Source organism: Acyrthosiphon pisum, chromosome A1, assembly GCF_005508785.2.
Source record: "Acyrthosiphon pisum isolate AL4f chromosome A1, pea_aphid_22Mar2018_4r6ur, whole genome shotgun sequence".
NCBI lineage: Eukaryota > Metazoa > Arthropoda > Insecta > Hemiptera > Aphididae > Acyrthosiphon > Acyrthosiphon pisum.
Window position 1 is genome coordinate 59,047,974 of NC_042494.1, and position 27,850 is coordinate 59,075,823.

General features: G+C 28.6%; 1 protein-coding gene across 1 annotated transcript; it reads right to left on the bottom strand.

The window, feature by feature from the left end:
• Positions 1-12,982: 12,982 nt before the first annotated feature.
• LOC100164760 (RNA-binding protein 14) lies at positions 12,983-16,034 on the bottom strand. Its single transcript, XM_001947273.5, has 3 exons — positions 15,880-16,034; positions 15,634-15,736; positions 12,983-13,945 (listed from the first exon to the last, which is right to left on the bottom strand). Exons 1-3 carry the CDS (start codon positions 15,883-15,885, stop codon positions 13,080-13,082), a joined length of 975 nt encoding a protein of 324 aa, XP_001947308.1. The 5' UTR covers positions 15,886-16,034; the 3' UTR covers positions 12,983-13,079.
• Between the last annotated feature and the right edge of the window lie 11,816 nt (positions 16,035-27,850).

Here is a 27,850-nt window from a genome sequence, read left to right on the forward strand (position 1 = left end):
TATTTTCAACTGCTATGTCACAATATATCAGGAGCTTTGAATTACATTTTTACACTTTTTGGCCTAACAGATAAAACTTTATTAATATTCATAAAAAATAAAAACAAAAAAATTTAAATATTAAATTGTCCGTATACTGCTCGAAACACGTTAAAATATTTTGAAAATTGTATCAAGTATAAGAATTGATAAAATAAACATTTAGTAAAATTTTCATGTATCTAAAGTTATTCGTTTTTGTATTACAACAAAATAAGAAAATCGCTACACGAGAAATCGAATGAATATCCAATGTTGTAAAAATTTGAATTTCAAACGCTCATAAAAATTTAATTTGACTTGCCGGTTGACATTTCTTTTTTTTACAAAGGTAGATAATTTTATAAGCAATCTTGTATTAAATTTTCAAATCTTAGATTTAAAAAAAAAAAATTTTATGAATTCTTTACTCAAAATAATTTACTAATTTTCGTGATTTTTCCATATTTTGTCAATTTTTGAAATTTAAATGCTTATAAAAAAAAACTGTGAATTTTTTATATTTTTCAAATTTCAATGTAACAATATAGTAGGAGCCTTGTATTAAATTTTCAAATATTTTTACCCATAACGTTATATTGACATTCATAGAAAAAAAAACTAATAAAATAGGAAACTGAAATTGTCCCTAAACAGTTCAAAACAAATCAAACTATTTTGAAAATTTTATCATATGTATAGAAAATTTAAATATAAACAACCAGTAAAAATTGGTCATGTATCTAAGGTCATTTTTTTAAAGTTACACCAAAAACCAAAGTAAATTTTGTGAAAAATCGATTTTGTCTAAAAATTCCCGTTTTTCCTTAATTTTTCTTTTGCTTTTTCACGGCGCTTTTGAAAATGACTGGAAATTTTAAATTTTGACATCCCCAATGCACTACAATATTCACTTTCCCATCTAACAAGATACTGAAGTTGAAAATCGAAGCATTATTTCGACTACTTATCGTGTACACAGACACAAAAAAAATTAAAAAAAAAAAAAAAAAATACACACATCATTATGAACCCCATATGAAATAGTAAATGCATCTGTATTGTGATGTTTCAAATAATCCCGAAATTCCAAAATTCGCAACTTATTTAATGAATAACTGTGTCATTAACTATGCCTTATTTAATATATTTGTCTTACGTATGAGGACAAAAGTACAACATTTGTATTAATTGTGCGTATATTAATTTAATATACGCACAATTAATAGATGTGAAGCATTTCACTCGAAATTTAATTTTATGTTCTATTCAAACCATTCTAATATATTTCAACGGAGAAATAACATTTATTCTTGTGTAAAAATTACACTATATATATAATATTATAGTGGATAAATAAATAAATTCCTCCATTTGAATTTAATCTTTTGAAAATCTACCGGACACAGTAACTATTGTGTAAACTGAAAAAAAAACAGAGGGACATAATTCAGTACTTGGGACACAACTCGTTTGCAGCAATTTTTAATACATAATTGACTATATTATATGATCCTGTTTATGTACATAATTAATATACGTTATCGTAAATGAACGATAGTGAGTTATCAACTATAATGTAATTCGTTCAATATTTGATATAATATTACATAATATTATTTTGAAAAAATAAATAAACGAATATCATCCATACGCTTTAACGAAAAAATAAAATAAAATATATCCATTTGTAAAACCATTTATATAATTATCATTTTATACATAATAATATATTGTATAGAATTCTATCTTCAATAATTAAATTCAACATTTAACCAGTTTCAACTCAAACTGGTCAAATAAGGTGTAATGTTTTATTTTTTATGTATTGCCTTTATTTTTTTACATATTACACTAAATGAATTTAAATTTATAAACTCAATCAATTTGAGTATCATAATATATCCAATAAAATTTAAAAAAAAAAACGAAGTCCCTACGCAAAATTTACTATTTTGAGTAGGCAGGTGTAATGTATTTACTTAACAAAATAAAATTTAAATTCTGTTATAGGTGGAATGCATATTTTATTATAGATGTTACGGAATATCATAAAAAAAAACACAAACAAATAAATATCAACTCACAATTTTACATATTTTTATGAAAAATGATTCAACTAATACAATCATATTCATATAAATAAGTCGGATAACTTTTAGTACATAGCCTTGAACCTAAATTATAAAGCTAGTTTTATGAGAAATTTTCAAATCTTATATTTTTAGGACCGGTAATTGGTCTTTTTTAGAAATGTTGACAAATCTATATAAATATTGAAATATATATTCAAATAGGTACATAAAATGGAATTTTCTTTTATACGATTTTAATATTTCATATTACCCTCATATTAAGTTAATAATTGTACCTGTATAAAGAAGTTTCTGCTTTGAAATTTTTCTAAAATATTTTTAATTATTCTTGATTATCCATTAATTTTAATTATATATTAATATAAGCCAGTTTAAATTCCGATAATTAAATAATATTATAATATCATTTTAATCACATTATTATTCCACACAGATTTTTAGAAACATTTATTATTTATTGAAATTGATCAATGTAGGTATAATAATATATATTATATATACAAACCATGCCAATTTATACCCGTCATTGATGGTTACATTTAAAATGTAATACTTATTTTTGTAATTTATTAAATAAAGCTGTGGATTTTATTTATTATTATTTTTATATTAATTTATTCAAGCCTAGGTTTTTAGTCAATGGCTGAAGTTAATTTTAAATATTAATATTGTAAAATATTTATCTGAACAATTGAGTCTATATTACAAAATAAAACATATAGCAATTATGCTATTTATAATTATTATTATTTTGGTCTATATCAATTATGAAATACAGTAAGGTCTTATGGTCTTGATCTTATGGAGGTCTGGTGAGAGGATTTCAGAAAGTTTACCATACTGAGAGTCTTCGTGACAGATAAACTCGATAAGGAAGTATTTGATCGCCTGCAATGGAGTTATCACATCGGGGGTCACTATGGCACTATGATACATCAAGAAGCTGTGCATCAAACGAGAATGTCATGTTCCCATTTTGAATATGATTATACTTCCTAGTGTAGGTTAAAATTAGATTAAAAGAGACCGTTTAACCTAATTTCGTTTGGTATACGTGGCTTTTGAAATCGAATCGTAATGTTTTTTTTTTGTTTGTATTATACTTACTTGATATATTTCTTCCCACGAATTTAATGCTATACTATACTAATACATAAGATGATAAATACATTATCAGTTATCGATGTTCCCATCTACAGGTCCTTACCATAAAAATACTCTGTATAAATAAATCTACCAGAAAATATGTATAAGTGCTTTCACTTTGATTTACTTGTCAATTAACAACAAAAGCACTTAGGCACAACACATAAATTGAACTTCCATTCATGGCCAGATATAGATATAATGTTACTCTAATTTTATTATATCAGTTCACAAGTCACACTCCCGCAGTCCCACCCATATACTACACATTTTGATGACGCCATCCTGATTCACATCCAATTACCAGATATCGGAGGCTTGGAACTACCAATTTATTTATAGCAATAAACTTATCTTAGAATAAATCGCCAAGCATTACAGAAATTAAAATATAAAAGAAACTATAAAAAATACGAATGTTTATTATTAATTCCTAAAACACTATCAAATTGTAAAACTTTAATATTTTGCTAAGCAAAATGTGAATATTTCTCAGTGTAAAATGGCACAAAGTAAATAAACTTTTTTATTTTTTGTTAATTTTTTTAACCCGGGTATTATGGTATTATAGTACAATATTTCAATATATATTTATATGATAAACAATGAAAAATCATACAAATATAAAACATATCAATTTGGTTTTACAGTTGGCCAGTGATTATGAGTTGTATAGTCGTAAAAATCGATTGAGGATGGTTGTTCAGTCAGAAAAAAATATCAAAAACATAAAGAAAGAAACAAAGTTGAATGGTTTGATCGCACTCGACAAAGCAATTGCTTGCAGTATGACACTAATTACTGTTAACTTAACGTAATTTAGTTATTTTTATTATTTCTACCGAATAAATAATAATATATAATTATTACTGTTCATTTTTTTAAATTATAGGAATACAGAGTGGCAGGCGTAGTGTAAGAAAGAAAATATCATCAAGGTGTGGTATACATACTATATATAGAAACAATTTTTTTTAAGCTTATTTGTTTTCCTCTATAGTAAGTTGACTAACCGGTTTTGATGATTTTCTTCGAATTGTGTAGAAAAAAACTGGTAATTTTTTTTGGCAAATAATTGCTAACATTTTTCTTTTACATTTTAAAGTAATCAATATCGTGTAATAGATTATATATATGGCTAAGAAAAAAAAAGAAAAAACTTTTTAATACCTACGTATTTTATTATTATTAGGTACATACACAAATGCAAATTGTGGTGTAATGTTTCGTTCAATAATAGGTATGTACGGCATACTACATAATATATACTTTATCCGTAATATCGTTTTAGGTATTAATGTCATAAACTTAATAATTTAGTTGGCACCATGCACGCGTGGCTTAAACATGTATGTATATGAACCTAGCCGAAAACCACAGTACCTAGGTTCAAAGAACTCGGGCACATAATGATAATAATAATAATATGAATCTAATATCTTGTCCGGATATCTTAATTATTACCACGTTACTCATTATTACTCAATATGTTTGTATCGATGGTAACGAACAGATTACTGGTTTGAACGCCATCCGTACTAATATGAAACGATATTTTAATATTATAGTGTATTAAAAATTTGTTTAAAGTCAAATATTATGATAAGTTACCACTGTAACAACAAAGATAATTAGTACCAAACCAATTAATGAAACATGCGCACTGTACCTATAGTATTATTTTTTAATCTATTGTAGGCAGGTACTTAAAATACAACGTAATGAAATACTTTTAAAATCTTAATTTTCATTAATTTTTCTGTCCATGTCAAATTGTCAACCATTTAAAATAAAATCGGAACTATCCTAAAATTATGATTGATTTGTTAGCTATAATTAGTTATAAATCAGTAGGGTACTTTGAAATTTGAATCGATATCAGAGGTTGAACTGATCCACCTAAGAGAGAATTCCCCACCAGCTATATAATATCGTGGAGTAAAATATAATAATATATATGTATATTTTCTTCGAAAGTCGTGACTCATGATGCACTTATCACAATTTTGAATTATTGTAGATAATATATAGACTATAGATATGATATTTTTTAAGTATTGTAATAATTCCATCTTGAATAGTAAACGAACATACGAATACAAATCATAGTTAAAATAATAATAATGTTTATTTGTAAATAATTGTTATTTTTGTACTAGGTAAAGAAAGGTAACATCATAATCTATGAAGCTCGTCTACACAAATATAGCAAAAAGGTATAAGTGGAAATAAAATAATATCTATTATGAGTAGGTTTATAACTATTTAATTTAACTATAGGTTTCTGTTTTGCTTATCACTGGGTGTTTAATTTAGAGTGGCTCTTTATATAGGTATAATATAAATAACTACTATAGCAAGCACATAATTATAATGTTAGTAAACTTATATTAAGTGGCGGTGAAAACTTTAATTTTATATGTAACACAAACAATTTTTCCAGAACCCTTCCCCCCCTTCCTACATAACAATAATTTATTTTTCAAGTACAAAAGATTTTTAGCTAAGAATAGTTATGTTGTCAGACGTCTCTTTCATACTACCATTTCGTACACGGAAATGTATTCATTTATTCATCTCTATAAAAAAAAAATGTTATTCCCGCTAGATCCATTCTAGTTTTGTCTTATTGTCATTAAACGAGAAAAGCTTAAAATATGACAACGATAAAAATATTAAAAAATATAATTTTTCTCCTGAAAATTTTGTTTTGTAACCATTTCAAATAATTTGAATGAAATATTTTCTAAAACGTTAGTTTTTTTGAAATAATAAATGTCTTACGTTAACTTTGTCACTCTGTATATCTATTTTTCGTTATAATACCAAGCTCTAATGATAAAAAAAATAATAATACATAGACAAAATTATGAAAATACCTAATGATAAAATTTTTCAATTTTTGGACAAGTATTTATTTCGTATGGAATTTTTAGTTTTATTTTACTCACAATATGTAGGTCAGAACATTAAATAAAAATCAAACTAACTGGTTTACTAAGTATTTTATTTTCTAATTATAATATAATTAGAAAATAATATTATTATCATATTATGACGTACTCAAACAAAATTAATTTTTGGTGATTTTCGTGAAATTAATCGTGTTGTTTTTCTTCATTACTTACTTAATAGGTTGATATTTAAATTTATACCTAATAGTATTTTTAACTCATGGACAAAAAAATAGGACAGTTGATTTAACCTCATGTTATGTTACTAACCATAAGAATATATTATTGAAATGAACTGCATTCATTTTCGGTTAAATTCTGCAATGGAACGTATTGAACGTAAATACTCATCTTACATGTAATTTTGAGATTCGATATTATATAGTCAAATGTTTTTAGGAGGTTAAATTTTCTTCAAGTTTAGACTATTCTCCGAATTATTTTAACAGTTACAATAAATGTTAACGAATGTAGTTTTGACTATAGTGATCTGGATGATTTGACTATTATAATTTGAAGTTATTTTAACTAAGTAGGTATTTATTAAACTAATCGATAAAAAACGTAAATATTACATGAAAATAAGATAAATAATTCACTTGAAGGTATATTGTATTAGTAGTGTATACGTTTCAAAGATGTCTTATGCTCTTAATCTTTAACCCAAGCATGACAGAAACCTTATTAGACGTCTCAATGGTTAATTAAATAAATAATTAGTTGTGAATTATATTAGTATATTGATCAATGGTGTATTATATAATATACGTTAGATATCTTATTGTACCTGTTATTGTACCAATGGACCTATTTGGATTTTTGGTTATACATTTATAAATTGTACTTATGTCTTTATATAAGCTACAACAGCATATTATAAATTAATTATTGTACTTTATTTGCCCTGAGAATATTATTGGAACCACTTTACCAGTCACGAGGAAACAATAGTTAAACATAATCAATATTTAAAGTATCTACCTATATCGTGGGGAAATTGGTATACTTATAAATTATCCGTTGTTTTATCTCAGTATAATATTATAATATAGTCAATTAGGCAACTGTAGTTAGCCCCATTTAGATATTTATGTTTTTTTTTATTATTAATCAAGTTTTATCTCAGGTTAGAAAACAATTGGTTAATATGAGTTTAAAGTTTGAAGTTTTTAATACAGTTCATAGACACAGTTTTTTTAAATAGATATTTTAAGTTTAAATTTGGACGAAATAAGGTATTTAAACGGTGAATAACAATTTTAGTTATTTTTTTGTAATTTAAAAATATTATTCGGGGTACTTGCTTGAAACTTTTAAAGTATATCATTATATTTTATACATACAATGACATTTTAAAAATATATAAGGTTTTTGGAACAAATTAATTCATCTTACTGTATTACTAATAGTAAAATAAAATACTTTATTAGCAATAATAATATCATAACATATTATTATGCTTGGTAATATAAGCTGACAGATCGTCTTCGCTCAGAATCGTTTTTCGTTTACAATAAGTGTATATCATTAAATTCAAATTGAACACATCCATTACAGGGACCCACTCGACATCTAATGTACAGCAGAGTGGTACCCACTAGCTCACCCTTTTTTTATATTAATGTTTAATTTTTATACTGTTTAGTTTTTTTTGATAATGATTAATAGGTTTCACATTATATCACGTCAATATTTAATATTTTGAACATGAAATCTTTCGGTTTTCTAAATATTGTTCAAATCAAAAACTACCATTTATTAATTATTATAATATCGTTTTTTATCGATTGTTTACCTATACATATTATATTTAAAATAACACCACAACACTGTACTATACTATACTATGACGTTAAAATTGAAACGGGACGATTTTCCAATTTTTTACTTGTGGGCTGTGTATCTTACCTGGGTTATTTTAATATTATTTATTTTAGAATTCAGTTCAAACAATTTTCAGAAACGTAGTCATCGTTGTAACGTCTTTCGTTTCAATTGGGTGATAAATTTAATATTATATCATATTATAATAAGTTGTTAAAAATGAGTTTTTATCATTAAACAGCCTTTCAGATTATCTAGAACCCAATGATGTGGACCGCGGCCCCACGGATTCATTTCAAAAGCGGTGCGCCACCGCGTATACAATCGTAATGAATGTACCTATAGTGTTATCATTGATTATAAATACCAGTATTCATGATCAATGGAATTATGTGGTGAAAACAGAAGTCGTTGCAAAATCACCATCATTGTGGAGAATGAACAAAATATGTCGTCTGTGGCATTAGCACGACAGCGACGTGTGGCCTATTGTACACTCTAGTGCAGGTTGCTTTTGGTATAATATGGTTCGTCAAAAAATCGACGCATCGCATGAAACGTTCCGTCTTTTTTTTTTTTTTTACAAAAATTCGTCAAGCCACACAGCCGGAGATCATTAGCTGCTGCCTATATGCGACGCCGTGCCATTGTATGATTTTACATTAAGGAGCCTGACCTGTTTTTTGCTCATAATCATGCCCATCAGGAAAAACTCTCACGCTTCATGCCCTCGTAGAGTAATTCGATTTCGATATTTGATTTCTTACAGGTCGCATTGGACTTGGATTTTGAAAATTCTATTTCTAAATCATATAATACGGTTTGAATATGACCGATTTCACTAGCTTTTGTTTTTTTTTTATTATGTTTATTTTACGAAATTAAAAATCGAAGTCTAATGCGCCCTGTAAAAAACTATCCTCTTTCTAACGAAAAAAAAAAATAATCAAATCAGATCATTATGCGATGCGTTATAGTTGTTTCTCTTGTAAAGCGTGGTTTGTGCAAAAAATCACGCCTTTCATTTTTGGTTGGCGGTGCCGTTGACATAACGTGGTGCATTCAACGCGTGCCCAGTTAAATTGAATATTACCTAAATATTGCCCCTTATTAAAGATGCTGGAGCATCTATCAAGTCGGCGCCTGCATAATATGTTAAGATGCTAATGGTTTAAGCTGATGCTTAAATTAAAAAAAAAAGAATATGTTAGAACCGTAAATATAAATTAAGTTTAAATTTCTATGAATTTGCTGTGCTATTTTTAGAAATCACTAGTATTTCATCAAAGAGTACTTAAATCAAAATTAAAATACGCCCCTGCAGTCAACTTGACACAGCGCCAGTACATCGTCTGATCGGCTTGAATGTGGTATCAACAACCTGCCAGACTTTGTTAGGTCTATTAATGTAATGAAGAAAATGGAGGTGGAGCTTTAAGCTTATGTTCTAAGGCTGTTGAAAAGGAGTCGTTTTTCGATGATTTAGACCAACAAAAAATCGATAATCCATTTCCTACGTGACCTAGAAAAGAGAATAAGGAATTTATATAATTATATTTTCAAAATTAGGGTTTTTTGGGTGAATTTTTACTTCTCACTTTTTGAGACTTTGATGTTGAAACTTTTTTGATCGCAAAATATAGCACTGCGCACAAGTACGTTACGGATTTCCAAAAAATGTAGCCATAGTTTATCTTTAATAAATTACATAAAGCGTTCGGGGACTGACGCACACTAATGATCAGTCCCTACGTACACAGTCACACATTACTCACGGTGGTAAAAAATATTGCCTAAATTCAACCCCTTAAAAATGGTTCGTTTTCATCAGTCGTAAGGAGTAATATTTAGACAACTTATATGCCATGTACCTACATAAGGACTATCGTGTAGTATGTACCTATGAGTACCTAGTAAAACCGACTCCGGATGTAACTCTTTCAAGTACACGCAACGGTTAATACATATTACATCACAAAAAAATGAAATAATAATATAATATTATTCTTGTTTGCATAACTATAAAAATACTAAAATAAATAATATAAGATAACTATATTCGTCTGACAATTATTTTATGGAAGTATTCACTGTATAATTGAATTATAAAAATTGTAGAAAATTCAAAAAATAATGAATTCTAACATTAATTTTATAATATGACTACGAAAACTAAATAATAATGTATTTTTAAAAAAAGTGGGTAAGTGGATGTCGCTCTGGTGTACAGTAGGTTACAAGTGGGTCAATGTATAATGGATTGTATTAAACTTGAATTCAATGATATAATATCTTTGTATAAGAAAAACGATTCTGTGTGGATATGGTTTGTAAGTCTGGATTTTTTATATTGTTATTATTTATTATAACTTATAAGTTGAATTAACATTATAATATTATAGTTTTTTATTCGATGCTTGGTTATACACAAAGCGTTAGAATTTAAAATCCCATTTTTAGCGGCTTTTCGTAATTTGTCGGTAGTTTTTCTTGTGGCATTAAATAATTATTGAGAAAATCAAAAAATACCTCTAAAAAGTACCATTTTGATCAAATTTGCTAAAAGATAAGGTACTATATTATGTTGAAATTGAAGCACTCCATCTGGTAGAAATTTTGTATACAGGATAAAAAAAAAACACCATTGTAAAACCACTAGCTTTATCCAGGGACTGGAACCGTACCGAAATTGTCCAGTTTTGGACCGAAACCGGACCGGAACCCTTAAATACATTTTTTTAGGAACCGAAACCGAAACCGAAACCTATATTTTGATTTAGAGGTTTTTACGGTTTTTTTTGGTTCTAAAACCCAATAGATATATTTGTATCTATGGTGTAAGTAGGTAATAACTAATTATTAGTAATAATAAATAATTATAGAATTGTAGACCTATAAAAGTTTATCAATTCTAAGAAATAAGAATATTATTATGTGTACCGTGTACGAGTACAACAAAATTGTCATAAAAGAAATACCAAAAATCCCAATTTTAATTTCCAAGTAATCGATATCAATATTATTGAATCGCAATTCGCAATAGCTGATGTAGAATTTCTGAAAATAATAGCAATTTGGACGTTTGTAAGTGATTCAGAATTCAGAGTAAGCTGTCATATAAATTATAAATTATAATTGTTACCTTACTAATGTGCCTGCATTTATAATATTAAATACCTAAACCTAATGTGGGTATCGTTAAGGGGGCTGGAGCGTGATTTATTTTTGGTCGAAAATATAGCTCACGACTTTAATCACTACGCCCAATATAATGTTCCAATATTAATTTTGAAAGCAAATTTGAATTTGTCACTAAATTATCTATGCTTTGACAATTTAATTTTTCAGATTTTTATTTTTTTTTTTCTTAGAAATTCACTAACAAAAAGAGTAAAAATAGATCATATTCATAATTCAAATTTAAATACATTGATATAGAATATGAAAAATGTACGACAGTTAAAGCATAGTAAATTTAGAAGAGAATTCAAATCTACTATCAAAATTAAAATCGGAACATCCTAATGAGCGTAGTGATTGAAGTCATAGGTAGTATTTTTTGAAAAAAAATGTCATTTTATAAAGCAATATATTATGGTGACATATGCATGCGCGTAGGTAAAATTACAGACGTACATTCCGGTCACTATGATGCCCCTATCAAACGTGATTAGTACTACGAATTACGTACACTAATGTTCATTTACTTTCAACACATACACAAGACATAAATAAACAGAAATATAAAATGCCTAATTTTTACTCCTTAGAATTGATTACGCTCCAGCCCCCTTAACTCTTTACTCTATACCAGTTTTTCTCAAACTGTGGTACGCTTACCCCTTGGGGGTACTCGAAATTTTTTGAGGAGTACAAGTCTGGCCATCAAACCTTTAAATTAAAACGGAGAAAAAAATTCTAAAATCCAAGGTAACATTTGTGAATTTTAAATTAAAACGATACCCTATGGCGTATCTAACCGTTTCATTCGTCAATGATTGAGTAAGCGTGGCTATCGTTATACCAAATAGAGTAGGAGACAGTAGAATATAATATAATAATTTTAAAAGCGCGACGTTAAGCTAGGTTTTGTGTGCGTGGCGCGTCTACGCTCGGATATCAAATCTTGCGTCATAATTGCGAACGTGTCGTTATTGTTGGAGAGGAACAAAAAGATCTGTCTAACACTGCTGTCAAATTTCTTGTTGGATTTTCCACCACTTATTCACGTGAAAGAGGTTTTTCAAGTTTAACTTATGTTAAATGTAAATATTGAAATAAATTAAATGTTGAAGACGATTCAAGATTGTATTTAATAGAATTAGAACCCAATATTGATAAACTGTGCCAACAGAAACAAGCTCACCCATCTCACTAATTTCTTTGAAAATAACCGCTTATAGTTTTTAAAATTTTTTTCTATATTAGTATTTAATAACTTAATCTTAATGAAATAATAACGTATGTAGCCTTTAAATTTTTTTATATATATTTTAGTTTAGTAACTAAGAAGGGGTGCCCAAAAAAATATATTGATAAAAAGGGGTACAGTATTTATAAAAAATTGAGAAACCCTGCTATACACAGTAATATATTAAATACTAGTACCTATAGTTTAATAATATTACATAATGGCTATTGGCTATATTTATTTGAGCTAGATATGTTTTACTGTTCATATTGTACACAATACACTACAATGATTTTAAATAAACGCATTACGTAGTTTATCTGTACATTGTTTAAATAATTTATTTTAATTCACTTATATTTTGTATTAATATCGTTATACATAATATGGAACAAATAATATATTGTTCTACTAACATTTTTATTTAATGCGAGTACATTGATAAATGATAATTAAATTACCATAAGTTAAATGTACATATTACATGAAATTGAGGGAAATGTGTTTTTTTTTCTCAAGAAAACAAGTATCAATAATTTTAAAAGAAATGTATTTATTTTATATTCCAAACATGTTATTCATTGATTTCCATTGTTATATTTTCGTTTCATAAGTATATTTTATCGTAGTCTATTTGTTGATGTTGAAAGTCTGAGATCCTAGGTATTCGGTAGCGCCGTAAGATGCAGACTTTGGTGCGGCTGTGCTTGATACGAATCCAGCGTTGCTTCCGTACGATTTTTCGTTCAGGGACAATACTTGAGCAGCAGCAGAGTTGGCGGAGTATGCCGAAGGAGATGCTCCAGAGTATGCAGAGTACGACGATGGAACGGCAGCAGAGTAAGACGCAGAGTTGACACCAGAGTATGATGCTGGGTAGGCACCGTATAATGAAGCTGGAGATGCAGCTGAGTAGGTCGATAAAGATGCTGGGTAGGCAGCAGAGTGAGTAGAGTAAGATGCTGGGGAGGCACTGTAGAAGGAGGCAGCCGGGGATGCAGCAGAGTAAGTCGAGTAAGATGCTGGGTAGGCAGCGGACTGGGCAGAGTAAGATGCTGGGTAGGCAGAGGAGTAAGATGCTGGGTAAGCAGAGGAGTAAGATGCTGGGTAGGCAGAGGAGTAAGATGCTGGGTAGGCAGAGGAGTAAGATGCTGGGTAGGCAGCGGAGTAAGATGCTGGGTAGGCAGCGGAGTAAGATGCTGGGAGGGCGGCGGAGGATGCAGCCGAGTAGGTCGAGTAAGATGCCGGGAAGGCAGCGGAGTTGGCCGAGTAAGATGCCGGGAATGCAGCAGAGCGAGCTAAGTAAGACGCCGGGAATGCAGCAGAGTTAGCTGAGTAAGATGCCGGGAATGCACCAGAGTAGGCTGAGTATGAGGCCTGGGAAGCGCCTGGGTAAGATGAGTAAGACGCAGCTGGGTATGGACCTGAGTAAGCTGAGTAAGATGATGGATACGCTGATTGATATCCAGATTTGTATCCAAAACCAGCTCCGTATCCTAAAACAATGTATAACATTAATTAACGCGTTAGAATTAATTTAAATATAAATTTATTATTTGAGGGATAAATTTAACAATAAAATGATTTACCAATTGTCAAAATACGCTTAAAATTACCAACTATTATGTTGTTTTATAAGTAATTAATATTTAAATACCTAGTTCTAAAAAATAATAAATATAAATGTACTCGAATTTAAACATGTATAATACGATAAATTATAAAGTATCCAATGTCAAAATATACAAAAAAAAAAAACTAAAATATTTTAGAGTAGAAAATAGATATATATATATTATAATACTAAACGTTATTAAGGAATATAATATTATTATTAAAATAAATTCATACAGATAATTATAATTTTAGTTTCGGACATAGGTACCTAAATTATTATAAAATTTTATTGTGATCATGGTGTATTATAAATTATAATATATAGGTACTAATGTAACGAGTTATAATGAATATACAAATGGTTCGTAGAGATACACAGTGTAACGATTTTTCAAACTTTATTACACATTGAGTTGATTTAAAAATAAAATAAAATAAATAAAAACCTTACCATTTTGTTAGCAAAACAGAATCTATCCATTATCGTATAAGAGTTTGTTATAAAATAGCTTTATGGGTCCACCCACATATTTTAATATCATTATCGATCAAATTTAACTCACACAACTCATATAAAAAGTAAATTTAATAATAAAAAACAGCACGAATATACCATTTTGGTTTCCCACTTTATGTCGTAAAATTAAAATATAATACTAAGGTGTGACAAAATACATTTTAGCATGTTATTTATTATGCTAATATCATTATGCAGGTACGTGGTAAAATGATTAAATTAAATTTTAGCTATAAATTCAAAAGAATTATACGAAACTGAAATGGTACAATACTGCGATCACTTTATTGTTATATTCTCAGCTTAGCTGAATTTCAGAATTAAATATTTTTTGTAATGAAACATGATGCTGATGAAGTACTTAGGTACCAATTGTACAACTCGATATTTTGAAAAACTAAAAAGTTATACCAAAAATTATCAAAGATATGTTTAATTAAACAACGTATCAAATTTAGTTACAACTTTTTTTCAGCACTTACATCGGGTTACCCATGTAGGTATTATTTATTTATAGAAACATTTTGTGAGCCTCAAGAGAGTAAAATATTTTGAAATAACTTTGAAGTATATTATAGTAATGAATTTACTATACATCCTAAAGTACCAGAATGTACCACATTAACGCCGTTTTTTATGGTCAGACAACAAAAACTACACTAGGTACCAGTAACATAATGTTATTATATTTTCAACCATAATAATGTGTGCACGGTAAAAAAACAAAATTGTCAAGTCAAATACGTTACACTGAAATTATCAGAATTCTGTTTGATTGTGCCGCTTGGTTTGATAATAATTAGATGAAAAAAAAACGGTACAAAGAACTCGGAAGTGGACGACACCCAATAGTAATTAGTAATACTCGTTCAAATCACATCATGATAATAATAATAATAATAATAATATGATATAGTCACAAACCGGAGACGTCGGTTATTAGCCGTTATCGTCGAATTAGATTCGTATTAGAATAATAATATTTTTCTTTTAGCCTTGTGGTGTAACCACACGTATAAAACGAAAACGTTATTATAAATAAATTATTACCCAGAGACGAGGCGGTGGTTCCGAAGTTGTAGCTACGTTTCATCGGCTGGTCTTTGGTTTCAGCGAACGCCGCAGCGACCAAAAGCAATGTAACGCACAAGACCTGTAAAAAAATACAAAATATAGCAATGATAAAAATTCGTTATATGATCGGTTTATAAACGAAAATAGGTAGGTAGGTAGGTACTATTCTTCCAAACGAGAATCAAAAATTGTCAAAACGAACGGAATATCGGAATAACTTACCTTCATGTTGATATAGGTGGTTATTAAATCGGCGGTTAATTGACGAAGAAGACGACGACGGTGTTCCGTTGGTATGCTGCTCGAAGGTAGGTGCTCGTGCAGATGGTCAGAACGAATTGTGTCCAAGTGGTGCCCGGTCGGGCTTTAAATAGGAAACTTTTTGCTCGATGGGCGACGATAAAATCCCGAGAAAGAATAATTATTGCATACGGGGTGAGATGAATACGGAACACGGTCATTGGTATAGAGGATGACAGTGGGGATCTTCATATCCAGTTTTTTTTTTCCCTCCCGTATCGAAGAAAACTAAAACTTGTTTGCAAACGTAATGGCTGCACGCCAAAATCTTTAAATCTTCTTCATCTCGTTCGGAAAAGAAAAAACTAAATGTTCGTAAAAAGTTGTTTTGTTATAAACTCGCGTTCGCCCAAGGCCTGTCCGTGGGATTGCTTTTAATGTCCAATTACTTTTTTTATCATTTCCTTTTTTTTCCATCGACTCGCGGTTTTGTCTCCAAGTCAGTTGGTCTTCTCGCACGTTAGCGTTTGGTTTCGGATCTTTTAAAAAAAAATCATACTATAGTTATTCTTAAATCTTAATGACAGTTTTAAGGACGTTATACAAAATTCTCTAGTAGATTATTAATATCCACAGATGACTTAACAAGCACACAAAGCTAGTTGTAATCTACACTATGAAATTATTAGGAGTCGGTCGGTGCATACAAATTGATAATTATATTATAAGCAATTTTGTTATACAATATTTAAATAATTAAATCTATTTAAGGTAAATACATTAACAAAATTTATTTAAATTTCAATGAAAGCTTTAACTTTTTGTTTGGTCAAAAAATTCGTATACTTTACTCATTATAATAAGGCATCATAATTGGATTAATTACTCAGTTAACAAAAAAATGTGCAAATCATAATAATTCGAGTTCGACCAAAAAAAAATTATTTGAAATCTAAATACATATTCAAATGCAATAGTATAATATGATCACGTAATACGACCACCTCAATTCGATCACCTTGGATGAAAATTAATGTTGTACCTAACTATTATTTTAAATTTGAAAGCAATAATACATCATGATCATCGTGAAATTACTATGTGTTGAGCACCGTTTACTAAAATAATTTATCTTAACGATACATATTGTAGCAAATGTATGATTTTCAAGTAACCTTGTATTAAAAATAAAAATGTAACTCTAAATACCTAAACAAACTATATCTACAATCAGTAAGATACCTTATTAAATAACTAATATTAGTTAAACAAGATAGTTTCTAATAAATTGCTTCTTTATGTTAAACGTCACGTCTTGTACAATGATTTTATATTATGTATGTAATTTGTAATGGCTATCGTTTATATGATTATACAAATAAAATATTAGCTACGTACAAAGAATAATTAATCATTTTCGATTCTGAGAGAATGTTTTTTTTACATTTTTAAATTAAATTTTTTTTTATTAGCCATGAATCATCATCTTTTGCAGGAGCATCAAAAAATGCATTGTTTTTCAACATTGAGGGTGGTTTTTGGCAATTTTTCCATAAAACCTATTTCGTTGTTTTGTTGTAAGTTGTAACTCAGATATAAATTACTGTTGAGACTTGAAATTTTCAAAAAATATTTATAAAGGCATTTAATTACTGGACACAAAATAATTTTCAAATAATTTTGTATCGTTTTGTACTATTTAATATTTATAAATATATATTTAAATTTTCAACTTTTTTTAGTTTTTTTCGGACTTATGATGATAACATTATTTTGGGGGGTTAAAAAGCTTGAAAATGTATTAAAATAGGTTCATTGTAAGCTGTTATTATAGATATTCAAAAATATTTAACATAAACAAGCGCACTTTTTTTTAAATAGCTTTTGAAGAAATGTTTAAAAATTGTAAAAATCACGTAAATTTGCAAATAATTTTGCACTTATATGTTATAGCCTTATAGGTACATTTATAAATATTCAATTTGTATAGCTATAACTTGAAATTTCAATACAAGATTCATCATAAGTATTTCATAATGAAACTAACAAATCTAAAAAAGTTTTTTTTAGACATTTGAATGATATTAAATATTTAAACGAAGAATAACGATTTTTGTTATTTTTCTGTAGTTCAAAAGTATTGTTCGTGGGAACTTGACATTTTTATGTATTATTGATGTCACATTCTAAAACCAAAAGAAATGTTTGAAAAATTGTACTGCTCAATAATTATTGTTCATCGGAAAACTACATTATTTTAATCGTACGTTTTGAAGTAAGTCCCACAAATATTTTTCGGTTGTTTGAATTGAGTTCCATCAGCTTAGTATAGGGTTTTTAGGAGATATCACTAGGAGTTTGGCTGACTAGTCTCCCAGAAATTGTAGTTAAAAAAAGATCCTAGCTCTCAAAATGTGGAAAATTGACGGCTGAAAAAATATAAAATACGGGTTTTCACGCGTTGAGGTAGGTGAACAAATATTTTTTTTTGGATGAGCGAAATTGTACAAAATAAAGTATATTATGATTACTGTATAATTACAAATTGTATTTGTACAACATTTGGCAAAGTGAGTGCTGGGGTAACGTCAGCATGGAAATGGGGAAAACGAGTTTTCTAGTTTTTTGGGAAGTGTTTTTAGTTAATGCCCACCTTTGCAGTTTTCTTTAATAACACGGTTATTACTAATGTTTTTGTACTAGACACTTTTTCGGCATACTTTTCATGATTGTGTTTATTGCAATTTTCTAAAATTACATTACCTATAAGGGGATAATTAAAAAAAAAAACATTTAGGTACATGAGAATTTACAACAATTTTAACGTTGAACTTTGTGTTCTAACATTTTTTGAAATCGAAATTTAAAGGCATCATTAACAAAAATACTTTAATAGGTACTTTTTTTTTCACTCAACATATGCACTCCACGATTTTACGCTCATAATAATTGTGTGTTCACACAGTTATTCGACACGATTGCTAATTTTGTTCATTAAAAAGAAACCGTGAAAATTTGAAATTATTAATTATGTTTGCCGTTTTCACGATATGCGTATTATATATGGGTGGACTAATAAAATATCATGAGTGTACTAAATAATACTTTTTTGTCTCGCCTACACCGAAATTTTAGTTTTCGATAGCGGTTAAAGCGTTGGAAAGCATCATTTTCCCGTCCAGCGGCGGTAAAGTGGAAATTCTTTAAAAGTGCCGGGTGGTAAAGTGGAAATCCCAAAAAAATGCCGGGCGGTAAACTGGAAATCCCCAAAAGTGCTGCACGCACACTTCTTGCACGTATACCCTGCACAGACACTGAAATCTATACCACGGTCGTCGGTCATTACAAAACATAGGCTTTTGGTACATCTGATAATTGTGTTATAGCCTCCATGTGTAACGCTTAAAATAAATAAAACCAAAACGTTTCTCGTCTTTCGAAATATTGTTATCGTATAATTATTATAGCCTAGTCGTTGCATAGACCCCCGCATTACCTTTGCCGTGGTCGATGAACGCAGAGGCGTGATAAAAAATAGTATGTGTGTGGCTCGTGCGGAAAGGCAATTTCCCGCCCTTGCCACACAATATATTATTTCAAAGAGATTCAACGAACTTGTATAATCCATTTTTACTGCGTGGATCTGTGTTCATTAAACATTATTGTGTTTGAATTCATTTAATTAGCCCTTAAAAACAATCACGGAAGTGTATATTACTATATTAGCATTTAGCATAGATAGTATAATATACTGTCCCTATGACCGTTCAGCAAAACAATGGTCAACACAGTATAACAAGACACAAGTATAGTAGGTACCTATATCGGATAGTTATTGATTATTTCGTTAATTGATCAGACATCAGAAACAATAAAGTTAGGGTGTCATCGTCTATGTCATGCTAAGAAAAAATTATCAACTAAATCCAGCCAGTTTTTAAATAGATTTTATGGAGTATTATGGTTTTTTTCTGTGTTCTGCCGGTGTGGGCACGGTTTTGTGATCATTCGATAAAAAATAATATTATAATGTACACTGATATAAGTATTTAAAAAGAATACTATAATTTTTTTATGCCATTTCTTATTTTTGTAAAACGTCAAGTCGATCCGGCATGTTCGTGATCGATGTCGTAAAAACACTGAAAACCGGTTTTGTTAACAAAATTTGAAATTGGCCCGACAAAAAATATTGCAAAACCCGTGTAAAATTTTCAGGCAACGAGATGCCGGTGCCAATTTAATACACCGTGTGTGTTTAGTTTTTTCTCCTAAGCAACGTTTTATAATATAGAAATATAATATATGTAATTTATTTTATTATAATGTCGCGCGAGTGCAGCGTTTTTTTTTATTAAATGAGGTAGGTACGAAACATGTTTTTTTCAGTACTATTTTACAGACTTGTAGACGCGGTTTATTATCTGTATACAATCGCGAATATATATAGCCCTTCTCGCAGATTCCTGTTTGGCGATCGAGAAAATAAAAGGTTTAGGATTTAATCGACAACGGAAACAACCATGAATAATAAATGATAATCATAAAAAAAAAATTATGCATAACGTGTTTGATGTTAGATTGGTGTTTTAAAATACAACCCTTGTCTCTGTATAGTTTGCAATGACCACAAATGTAACGGTCTCTTGTTTTTTTTTTCAAATTAGGTATAATATAATCGTCGTACTTACTATCAAAAACAAGGACATGTTTGAATATTATATTATTATATAATACGACGATATTATGATATTATATTCGTATTTTATATATTATTATTATTATATTTAGTACATAATATACTGTATATTCATATTCGATGTAATATCGGTAATAATTAATTACAGTAAATGCCTCCTGTACAAATGTGGCAATCAAAAAAAAAAAAATTTAATTCAAAACGTTTCGATGATACTCTTGAGTGAGTTGAAGTCTGAAGGATAATGTTATGATTAAAAAATTACAATCTCAAACAGTTACTCGTAATATTATTTTTTATTCTGAAATATTGAAATATTGAAATTCTGCATTGTAATTTACATTCGTATAATCATATTTTAATTACATTTTATACAATTTAATTAAAAATTATATCGATAATTCTTCTGATAACCCTGATACCCAATACTTAATTAATTATATATTTGAATTTTACTCTAGTAGTCTACTATCTAAGTGGGTATGTACCTACTTGTACCTAAGTTTAAAACCTAAACATGATTACATAATGAACCTATAGACTATAAGATAACGTAATAGGTATTTAACTCAATAACAACTGCATAAGAGCCGTACATCGTATACAATTTGTTATATCAATATAATATAATGTATTATGTACCATAACATTAAGACTAACAAACCGTTTAGAATGTTTAGTCGTTTAGATAATATTATATTTATAAACAAAAAAAATTAATAAATAACAATACCTTACTTGTCAATAATTAACCATATCAAAAAAAATAACCAAACCTAACAATAATAATATGTATGTATAATAAAATATGGCGAAATATACTTTATTAATTATGATACATGACAATTGTTTTAACAAATATTATTATGATTTAAATATGTGTTATTTTAATTTATATACAAAGTAATATAATATTATGTAATAGCTAAATCTATTAGCTTGTGAAATATAATATTAGGTAGTATTATTATTTATTAGTAATGGATACAGTGTATACTAGTCATACAAAATAATTTTATGAATATTGTGTCCTTTATGTGTGATATTGAATGTTGACTTCACTCATCTTATCAGCCGTTCCTATCATGTTAAAACCTTGAATCTTTGGGAATAAGAAGGATGAGGTTAGATCTCTACTTTATTTTCTTGATATATTTTCCATCGATTTGTATACATCCTAATTTACTTTTTATTTCCTACTCACATCACTAAACACCTAGGTAAATAATTTTTCTTTAACATATATTGTCTGTTTATAAATAAAAAATACAGTAGACAAATTTTAGTTATAAGCAGGAAAAACAGGAAAATGTATTGGGCCATCAATAAATTAAATTAAATTAACAAATTTAAGAAACTTCCCAATTACACGGGGAAAACTATATTTAACAATTTAAATAACGAAGTAAAGAGTTTTATAAAAAGTTTATATGAACGTAAATCCAATAATACTAATGATATAATTAATAAAAATCAAATAAAAAAGGCAATAAATAAAATAATAATAGTGAACAATACATTGATACCATATAGATGAGAATGTATGTATTAATAAAATTATAAATAGTCAATATGTCTACACATAATATAGGTTATAGGTACCAGCTATCATGTATATAGGTATGTAATACGCATAAGTTAATTTTGATTCTAAAGTATCTATCTACTATGTCATGTTTAGTTATCGAATTTTTATCCTTATAAGTATTTTCCTATAAAACAAATTATAATATCCATGAAATCCATCTTCCATATACCAGATACGAGTTTATAGCTCAGTCGGTATACGTATCATCTATAATTACTGTATTTAATTGTATCTGATTAGGTTGAAATAAATTAATAAATAAAATTGGTTAAACAGGATTTAACAGAAAGACCTGACAAATAAAACAAATTAATACTAGTTAAACGTATGACAAAATTTATGAAAATTATATTGATAATAAAGAATTTAAGAAATATTCTCAGGTAGGTATGTCAGGAAATTTCCAAAAAGGATATTTGAAAAAAAGTTATTGTTTCAAATTATAATTTGCACAAAACAAAATTTACATTTAAAAAAAAATAATCTATAAACAACTTGGATTAAATTCACGTTTTTACCTTCAAAATTAGTCTAATTAGATTTACAAATTGGATAATTTGAATTTTTATTTTCGGTAGGTAGGTATTAAAAAAAAAATGTGACAATTTAATTTAATTAATACTTTTAAATTAGCCTAACCGTGTATTCAATTTCCAAACTTTTTGAAATGAAATTTTTTTTTTGACTTTTTTAGAATAAATACTAAAGCAAAATGTTAAATTTTAAATGTCTACAAAAAATGGTTTAGAAGGAGGCCAAATATTTTTAAAATTCTATTGTGTATTAAAAATTACAACATTTCAAGAAGGTATCGATAAATACCTAGATATTGTTTTTGAATTAATAATTATTTTGTCCTAAATTTTGTTGTTTTTCCAGATTATTAAAAAAGTACTGGGAAATATTCACTTTTTACCCCCCAAAATATCAACTAAGTAGATCCAATTGTTTTACCAAAAAACACCCTCAGAGTTATAAATCAGAACATTTTTACTACTCAAAAAAGTGATGACAAACACAAAATAAAAATGGTGGGCAAGTGGGTGTCGCTCTGCTGTACAGTAGGTTACAAGTGGGTCACTGTAATGGATGGTGTTAAATTTGAATTCAATGATATAATATCATTGTATAAGAAAAACAAATGTGAGCGAAAACGGCCAGACAGCCTATGATAATAGTAAGTATATTTGATGATATTATTATGAATAAAGTAATTTATATATAACCTATTTACGTGGAATATTGTTTTAAATTTTTAACTACAAAATAATTTTTTAATTTAACTTATGAATAATCTTGTATTACATTTTCAAATCTAAGATTTAAAAAGAAACATTTTCTGAAAAAAACTTTTATAAAACTCAAAATTATTTGATAATTTTCGAGATTCTTCTGTATTTTTTCAAGATTTGAACTTTAAATGCTTATAAAAAAACACCGTGACTAAGGATTTTCAATATTTTTCAAATATTATTGTAACAATATAGTAGGAACCTTGTATTAAATTTTTCATGCATTTTTACTCAACAAATAAAGTTTCATTGACATTCATAGAAAAAAAAAAACTAATAAAATTTGAAACTGAAAATGTTCCTAAACAGTTTAAAATAAATCAAAATATTTTGAAAATTGTATTGTGTGTATAAAATGCTAATAACATTCAGTCAAAATTTCATGTATCTGCGTTCATTTGTTTTAAAGTTGCACCAAAAACCAAAATCTATTTTGCGTAAAAATTCCCGTTTTTTCTTAATATTTATTTTGTTCTTCCGGGCGCTTTTGAAAACTATTGGGAATTTTGACCTCTCAAAAGTACCAACTAGATTCACTTTCCCACCAAACAAGATACTGAAGTTGAAAATCGAAGGATTATTTCGACTACTAATCGTGTACATAGACACAAAAAATATATCATTGTAAAATCAATACATTCATTGCTCCGCTCAAAATCCAAAATTAATAATTTTTTTATAATATATATTATGGTTAAGACTCGTGTCGCAAAATCCAATTTAAAATACTAAAATGTCTGTACATTTATATACATTTAGTAAATAATAATAATATTGTCATTCTGCAGTTGTACTGCAGGGCTCGTATGCGAGATTTACAGTCTACCTATCGTCATTGTAAATTATAATCACAAAAGTTCATTTGATTTTTACGTGGCATTACCTAGGTAGGTACTTGTTTAATGCGATACATATGTGCAGGCAAATTATCATGTAAATAATACGATGCCGACACACGATAACGTAGGTACAAGACTGCAGCAGCGTAACTTTGAAATAAAATCATTATTTACATTAAAATGAAGTCAATGGATGAAGGGTAGGATAATATCAAGTTAGGTTTTTAATTTATTCCCTACTACAGGTATATGCCACCGGATAAATTTATAACATTTTATTTAAAAAAAAAAAATATTGGTATAGGTACTTATTGTATAATACTGGCCGCCGCCCTCCGACGACTGTTAACAATTTATTACCTTGCCAAACAACTTTGTACTTTTACAAAGTAAATTTGTATCGTTATATTTTATTATTTTTCTTCAGAATAAATAAAAATTGATAAATCCTGCAGTTATTGGTATACGGTCTATGTGAACTTGTGGTCATTAGATATACGAAGCAATTCGTGTTTAGATTTTAAAGTACCTATATATGTCCTAGGTAATAATTATTACGAATAATCGTAATTCTGCGGCCACTTATTGTAGCATATGTTTAAATAAGAATTAAGTATGTAAAATCGTGCGTCATGTTTAAAAAATATAAAAAAAGTTAAAGGAAATTATAGTGTGTTATTTAATATTTTAATTATCATAACAGTTAGGTACTCATGATAATGATATTGTGTTAAAGTCAAGAGTGCATGAGCTGTTTATCATGGTCATAATAATTATTCAATGTTAAAGATCATTGATTACGATGAGTGATGACCGCCTACCGGGCCACTATGCACTCATATCTTCGTATAATATATTATTATGGTCATAATATACTAAAATAACGCAAATCACTACCTATATTATATTTCTATTAATATAGTATTATAGTAAACATATTTCACGTTAATGGAGGTACTTAAAAATATTATTAAGTACTTCAGTCGAGAAAAACAATTTGTCACCACTGCCGTAGTGTCGTAATTTGGTCATGATGAAGTGTTTGTACATTTTACTTAGTACCCCTCAATTTAATTGTTGTATGTATCATATAAATAACTCTAAATATATAACCATTGTGATATAATGTACAATACTATAATATAAGTAGGTGCCTACGTGTACAGAACAGTGTTAAGAGGATGGCCAATGGGACAAGTGCCTTAGGGTGGTAAAACTTTTAACATTTTAAAGGGCGGAAAATATTTGACTATATGTATCTAGGGGTGCTAAATATTATTGCCCTGCAGGGGCGCCAACTAAAGTTAGCAAGGCAAAGTAAGTGTATAAATGTAAGCACAACCCGAAACATATAATTACATAATATTTTAATATTAACATAACATTGTGAATTGATAAGACGTTGCTGATGTGCATCGTCGCTTTGCAATAAAATAATATTCGACCGATCAGATTTTCGTACTTAAATCTTAATACAATATAATATTATAATGTATTTGTTGCATAGTGTTTATTACGTATTAATAATATTATTATCTTAAAGTTATGTATGGATACAGCTAGCAAAGTGGATTCAGACTTTTCAGACTATTTCTATAAAATACACTATGTATAGATTGTTATAACAGTGTTAAATAAGTACAAAAATGTGTTGCAACAGATGTCAGTCTATACAAATAAATTATTAAGTTGCATGCTACTAGAAAATTTATCCTCTGCAAGGAAAATTGAAGAATCATCGATATATGTTTTTGGGTATATTGCAGTGGAAAAATATCGAATGGCATGCTAAATTTTGTTAGAAATTTAAATTAATTTTTTGTTTCTATTTTCGATTTGTGTGGAAATACATAAAGCGTCACGAAAATCAGTTGGGAAAAAAAATTGTACCAAGCCCAAACACATCTATGTTAAAGTTTTTTTTTGGGGGGAGGGGGACCTAAATCTCCTCCATCACTACCGTAATTACACCACTATGCCATAGGACCACCGTACCGTACTGAAGCTTACAACGAGTCGACCGTATAATAATATAATATTACTAACAATTTATTTTATTTTCATAATATTGCTCTGGGCACAAATCGTAAAATAATCAATAGAATCGATTGCCACGAATTAATATCGGATTATAAATATATTTATTTTCTATTGTCGCGTTTGCTGGCGGTGATTTTGAATCGTAACAGTATTATTATTTTTTTTCTTTCGATTATTCGTCGACAATAGAATTATAGCTCTGCGCGTGCGCACGCGCATGGCAGGCGACAGTGTTTTTCTTTCGACCGGCGCGGCGGTACGTTATACTCAACAGGTATCTATATAATACCGCGGTAGTGCGGTTCACTTTAACATTTTATATTGTACCGAAATAATAAGTAAAACAACCGATTCGCAACGTTAGTAATCGCATAGGTATAAAATATAACACCCACCGGTTACACTATTATTATTATTATTATTATTAGGTATTATATTATAGCCTAACCTAACATAGCCCACTCGCCGCTATATGGCACTCGGCGGCGGCCTAAAATAAATCGTGTAAATGCGATTCCCTATGGAGCGGCCGGTGAGTTACCTTGGGCTTGAAATATTATATTGTGGAAACGCGACGTGGACGGTTCATCGCGGTTCAAACGGCTCTATATATTATGATATTATTCAGGCGTACTATTCTATAATAATAATAATACTAATCCTAAATAATAATAGGTGGTACGATATTATTATATTATTAACGGCGGCGCTCACCGTTCGTGATAAGTGTACTTATGTCCGCAGGCTACGCGTAGGTACCTACCTATATTATAATATGTGTAGTGTCGTAATTATTTATATTATTATTATTATTGTAGTTGTATAATGCCAAATTGAGTGTCGGCGTATATAGTACTGTCGAGTATGGGTGAGGGGGGCAGTTAACCGGGAAGAACGGCGCTTTAATGCTGACTGTGTATCCGACACTACATTACAACTCGAGTCAAATAACGCGCAAATCATTTAATATTTCAGCCCTGAGCTGCACCGAGTATCTATTAAATATAAATATAAATACCATACACAGTGTGTTCGGTAACAACGAACTCCGTCCTCAAGTCCACGAACCTCCTTTCACCCCGCCCAAGAAATGAACCCAGTGATTTTTTAAGCATGTTCTCCCACATTTTTCCCTTTAATAGTAGGTATGTATATATTTTATTCGAATTCTGATTTTTCGTATTTTTAAGTACCTGTATACTTGAAGACCATAATACTTTCATATTGCTGATATTTTTTTGTACTACTTTGGAAGTATCTTGTGGTGATACAAACTTCTATTTTTAAAATGACAACCTCCCCCCCACCGTTTACAAAAAATTATTTAGAGATGATTTTCTTGAAAATTCTGATGTATTTAAATTAAAATAAATTCCGATGAGTACTTTCTGGGTTATTAAAATGCTTATAATAACAAAGATAATAATCCTTAAAATTGGTTTTATAAAAATATAAACTAAATGTGGTACTAGATGTAATATTTATTATACTTGAA

Coding starts and splice junctions, on each gene's coding strand:
- LOC100164760 (XM_001947273.5), bottom strand. Junction 13,946..15,633: donor AACCACCGCCTCGTCTCTGG/GTAATAATTTAT, acceptor ACATTGTTTTAG/GATACGGAGCTGGTTTTGGA.